General features: G+C 33.8%; 1 protein-coding gene across 4 annotated transcripts; it reads right to left on the bottom strand.

Moving 5' to 3' along the window:
• Window positions 1–318: 318 nt before the first annotated feature.
• On the bottom strand, window positions 319–4,125 carry LOC123226966 (4-hydroxy-tetrahydrodipicolinate reductase 2, chloroplastic-like). 4 transcript variants are annotated; one of them, XM_044651552.1, is made up of 9 exons: window positions 3,993–4,125; window positions 3,677–3,907; window positions 2,684–2,807; window positions 2,333–2,466; window positions 2,167–2,241; window positions 1,747–1,848; window positions 1,168–1,277; window positions 969–1,056; window positions 319–716 (listed from the first exon to the last, which is right to left on the bottom strand). In XM_044651552.1, the coding sequence occupies exons 2-9, from the start codon at window positions 3,902–3,904 to the stop codon at window positions 648–650; spliced, it is 930 nt and encodes a 309-aa protein (XP_044507487.1). In that variant the 5' UTR covers window positions 3,905–3,907; window positions 3,993–4,125; the 3' UTR covers window positions 319–647. The 4 variants fall into 4 exon arrangements, 3 of the variants coding, with proteins under 3 accessions (XP_044507487.1, XP_044507486.1, XP_044507488.1); XM_044651551.1 differs by having other exon boundaries at window positions 2,570–2,807; XM_044651553.1 differs by having other exon boundaries at window positions 2,570–2,807; window positions 3,677–3,756; window positions 3,993–4,111.
• Window positions 4,126–5,377: the final 1,252 nt, after the last annotated feature.

The raw sequence follows: 5,377 nt of genomic DNA on the forward strand, positions 1-5,377 counted from the left end.
TAGAAACATTGACTTCATCCTATGTAAGAGATTTGAGCATTTTTTATTTCTAAAACTCTTACCAGATCAACTCTTATCTTTTATTGATTTTTAACCAACCTTTTGTTTTTTCTTAAATAGAACTTGAACTCCACTTGTTATTTGGCATATAAGACTCGGGCTGGAGTCATTATTTGATATGATGAATTAGTTTCAATGTAAGCACACATAAGAGGTTACCGTTGTCTCATAAAAGGTGTTTATACAAGATAACCCCTAAATAGTGTTTGTTAGCTCAGCTATTTACCTCCAAATGAGTCCCATGAAGCTAATGAAGTGATTCATGATACTGCTTGATTGTCATTTTCTTTGCCTTTTGTAAACGGCCAATTCTATAAATTGAGGATGTGCCCCTAACAAGTCCCCCCGTCACAATATGTAATGACTATTCAAGCTTTCTTGTCTCAGGGTTTCCCTATTGACTATGATGTGACCAAGAATCACATAAATCCGATAAATCTCTAAAACAATTTCATGCCACTTGATATGCTAATATAATATAACAACAATAATTATAAAATGCACTATCAAGGGCAAAACCTTTAGGCGTCATCTTGAACTGAATTATATACTAATACAAACCAAGCTTGGCATGAAAAAACAAATTTCTATCGCATGTTTCCCTCCCGCAAGACATCTATCATATTGTAAATCCGCTTGTCAGCCTGCGACTGAACCTGTTTTTACATGACAGTTAAAAATCAACATATAATTTAGAGGGCATCATCATACTAACCCAATCTGGAAAACTCAAGATAATAGCAATTCAAAATAGAAATCCCATGAGTAATACCAATCTTTTGTTAAGAAATTCTGATTGAATTTTGATTTATATGTTTTATTAGACTGTAAATGTGTCATACTATGTCGTCATAAGAACATGTAAAGTAAAATGAGCAAAAAGCAGAAATGAATGAAAGCACTGGTACCTTCTTAGAAAGGAAAATTACAGCATCAATAGTACCCTCAGCGTAAATTGATCTACCACAAACATTATGTTGAAACTCGAAAGAAACTCTGCAAAAATGAGGAGGAATAGTTAGTGGATGCTCATTTAAGACCAGAGTGATGAATTATATACCTGGCCCAAAAAAAAGCAAACAAAGAGAGAAGGATGCTTGTTATCACGTTTTGTCAGGTGAAGTGAGGTGATACATATGGAAAGCATGCCCAGCCAAATGCTCCTCTGGAACTCCCACCATCTCAATTTGTTGCTTGGGATCCCGGATCATTTGTATCTAAAGGAAGTTCAATAAGTAACAGATTCATGGTCAATAAAATAACATTTGGGTTAGTAAGTCGACGTAATGCTGATTTTTCTAAGACCAGCAAGATCTAGCTGGATAATAGTATTCTTAGATTTCAATAAGAACAATATTCAAAACAACAGAATGTTAACATGAATAATTGTCATCCTTTAGCTCAGGCTGATCCATCCATATGCATGTACACCTAATAGATAATGCAAAAGGCAGGGCTTTTAACATAGAGAGTTTGAATATCCTTGTCAGTCACAAATATCCATCCCAGCAACTCTATTTTATAATATCTATTCAAACAGCTACAATTTTAGCTTCACTATACACTTACCATGAGGTGGCTATGTCATATCCATAAAATATTACAATACAGAACTCGTAAAATAGTAAAAACTAGAAACTATTAAATACTCAGTCATGACAAGACATTGTATGCCATATAACACACCTGATCCATATCAAAAGAGACCCCCAATTTCTGAAAGCATGATATAACAGCTTTGGCAGTTCCAGATGTGTCCACTTTACTTGTTTGATGGGACTCCAATACCTTAATACAAAAAAAAATCAGCCACTAGCATTATTACATCAATATATCAACTTAATGAAATGCAAGCATCCTTTGATTTGTTACGCTCATTTTGTTTACCAACAAAAATATGATAAAGAAAGGACTCGTGTTTAGAATTCTAAATTTGAAAATCAATGCTATGTGTGTAGGGGTCTGTGGCTGAGAAGCAGAAGTTTGCTAAATGAATATCGCTTTTACACTAATCATTACTCCTTACAACGTATGCAATCACAATGAAGACTGAAAAAAGATATTAAAGCTGTTTGATCCTAAAATAATGCAGAAACAGAGAAGTACCTGAAGTGAATACCCAGAAAAGGCTCCAGGAAATTGCTCAGCCATTATTTCCATAGCTGCAAGGAATGCAACAACCTACCAAGCAAAATCATTAGGAAATTGAATACAATAGATCACAGTGCATCAAAGTATTTACGTTTAATTAGAAGTGTAGGATCCACAACACCTGCTTTCCCATTTGCGGGGAGATCACAGCATAGACTCTTGAGTTTTCTACAGTCTTATACAATTTATCCCTATCCCCTCCTGTGGTTCCCATAACAAAGGGCACTCCAACTTTGCAGTAAAGCTCTGCATTATCTACATTTTGCCAAAATAATCACAAGAAATCAAACTAAATATAGAGAAGCCTCTATGCACCATAATTTTTCTTTTTCAAACAACCAGAATCATGATCAGTTACCATTCACTGCACTTGGCACAGTGTAGTCCACCACGATCATGTTTGGATATTTATCAAAAACAGAAGCAAGAACACTTTCCCTGTCAGAAGGACCGTGCACCAGAATCTCCTTGCCACATACTTCTAATGTTTTCCCAGATTCCTCTTCCGAGCCAAATGATACAGGAACCAACTGAAGTCCTATAGTATCTGCTGCCTTTATAACGGCCTTGCCCATCTTTCCACTACAGCCATTTACCTGCAAAAATAGGGCAGTTCCAATGAGATAGGCAAGTCACTAATTCATATTAAATAGTCTAAACATATGCACCACCGCTCATAGCAAGTATCAAAAGAGAATAAGCAAAAATTCATATTTGACTTTCTACAAATCTAGTGAGCAAAGGAATTAAAACCAAAATAACACTTAAACAGGGGGAGACAAGAACTTGAAGTAGTGAAGCAATAAAGGAATAAACTGGAAAGCAGCAATCTCCTAACCTTTCAGTGTTCTTTTATGTGGGGAATTTTGCTTGATGGCTGCTTTTGTAATTAGTTTTCAGTTTCACGCCTCTAGATAGGCCTTTTGCACTTAGATTCTTGGCTAGTTTACAAGTATCCTCTTTCATCAATTTGCGAACAACTAGTTCACTTACATGTACAGCTTTCAGTCTATTCTGTTAATAAAATACTTTGTTTCCCATCAAAAATAAATAATGAAGGATCAAAACCACACAATCACAGAATTAAATGTTAATTATATAACATTTTTTTTTTTTAACTCTAGTTGCGTTCACGCTTAATTCATTTCACACATGAACTTCCCTAATTATTTTCAGAAATTCCAAAAGGGAGAAGAAAAAATACAACCAGAAATTTGCTCATCTCCACCAAAATAATAAGTATAAAATCATTTATCAAGCCATACTCCATCATTAAACAAGTAAATGCTGCCACGATATTACTCAAATGCAAGCAAATCAGTGTCTATCAACGATGTAAAAAACATGCTCTCGTTTCCCTTGGTTCACCATTCCTATCCAAATTGATGAGTTGAATTCTTATAATCCATTTTGGATGCGCACCTTATAATCCAAATTCACCATTCAGAGGGTCAAGTCAACATACCATGATGGGAATATTGAAGCTTTTTGAACCGGGTGTTTCCAATTCTTGAATTGGCTTGGTAGTTGAAGACATTGACAAAACTGCAGGAACCAAACATCTTGGCCTTGAGAAGACAACATTATTATTAGAATTATTAACATTATCAAAACCAAAACACTGTTTCTTGAAAATCTGTGTCTTCTCCAGGTAAGAAATGGCGGTGCAAGGAGCTTTAAATAACAATGCCATCACCTGTTACAAATAAATTTTGAAGAATAAAATTTCAGTTCAGTTGTTTATCACGAAAAATAAAAGCACAACAATTAAAGAATGTCACCTGGTTTAGAAGGATGAAGTTGGGTTCCGATGTCTCTTTGAAGCGTTTTGTAAAAGGAGACGACTGGCTAGCAGTGGGGGAGGAAAAAGAAAGAAATTCTTAAAACCCTAACACTCCGGGGTGGGAAATTAATTAAAATAAGTACGTTTATATTTTTCTTTTTTTTACAAACTCTGATGATTTTATTTTTTTAAGTAAATTTAATTTTTATTTAAATAATATTTTTTATTTTATTATTTTATATTTAGAATTGAACAATCTTTTTTTCTCTTGTATCATTATATTGAGTATATAGATTAATTTTTGTGTAATTATTGATATTTACAAATCAAAAATAAATTTATTTATTATGTAAAAGTTAATATTTATAAATTATAACGAAATAATAAATATAACTACACAAAGTATATGCGGGTGCAAAAAGATAGGAGCGGATGCAAAAGGGTGCGAGCAGATGTAAAAAGGTGTGTATTGATATAAAGAGTGTGAGCGAATGCGTGTAAGTATATGTTGGTGCAAAAGGGTGCGAGCGAGTAAGAAAGGGTGTGCGCCGATGTGAAAGGATGTGAGTGAATGTATGCAGATACATGCGAGTGCAAGCAAATGCATACTAATGCGAGCAAATACAAACGGTGGTGAGCAAATTTTATATATATATATATATATTTATTTATATATAATATATTATACCGTGTACTTGTATACATCACACGCACTCGTATGAAGACTCACACACTCTTGTGTATTTGTGTGTACCTGCATGCATCCATTCGCACCCACTCGCACCCTTTCGCACTTGTTCGCACATGTTTGCATCATTTCGCGTCTACACACACTCTATATGATTATGTTCATCATTTCGTTACGATTTATAAATATTAACATTTATATCATAAATTAATCTGTTTTTTATCCGTAAATATCAACAATTACACAAAAATTAATCTGTGTATTTAATATGATGATACAAGAGAAAAAGAAAATTGTCTATTTCCGCATATGAAGAAATAAGGTAAAGAGTATTATTGGAATAAAAATTAAATTTGCTTAAAAAAGTAAAATCACTCAGAGTTTGCAGAAAAAAGTTCAAGCAGAAAATTTTGTGCCTATTTTAATTAATTTCTCGGGGTAGACGTGTCCATGAGTTGAGTCAAGTCGAGTTAGGTCGAGCCAACTCTAGTTCGGCATATTGGGCCTATGGATCAGGTCTTAGAATTGCACAATGATAGGTCTTCAGGACAGTCCATAGAATTTTTAAGGCCTAAACCTGTCTCATATATAGAGGGTCGAGTCAGGTCTTAATCAAGCGACTCATTCAAACAAAATTAAAAAAAAAAAATAATTAAAAAATTTAAATACAAATTATTTTTCAATTTTTAAAACAA

This window comes from Mangifera indica, chromosome 10 (assembly GCF_011075055.1).
Source record: "Mangifera indica cultivar Alphonso chromosome 10, CATAS_Mindica_2.1, whole genome shotgun sequence".
Taxonomy (NCBI): Eukaryota; Viridiplantae; Streptophyta; class Magnoliopsida; order Sapindales; family Anacardiaceae; genus Mangifera; species Mangifera indica.

Bases quoted from the DNA above. Each gene is read 5' to 3' on its own strand.
- LOC123226966 (XM_044651551.1), bottom strand. From the start codon at position 3,904: ATGGCATTGTTATTTAAAGCTCCTTGCACCGCCATTTCTTACCTGGAG. The intron at 2,467-2,569 runs GTAACTGATCAT...GGCAAAATGTAG, and splicing joins TGTGCCAAGTGCAGTGAATG to ATAATGCAGAGCTTTACTGC. The intron at 1,278-1,746 runs GTGTGTTATATG...AACTTCCTTTAG, and splicing joins TCTCTTTTGATATGGATCAG to ATACAAATGATCCGGGATCC.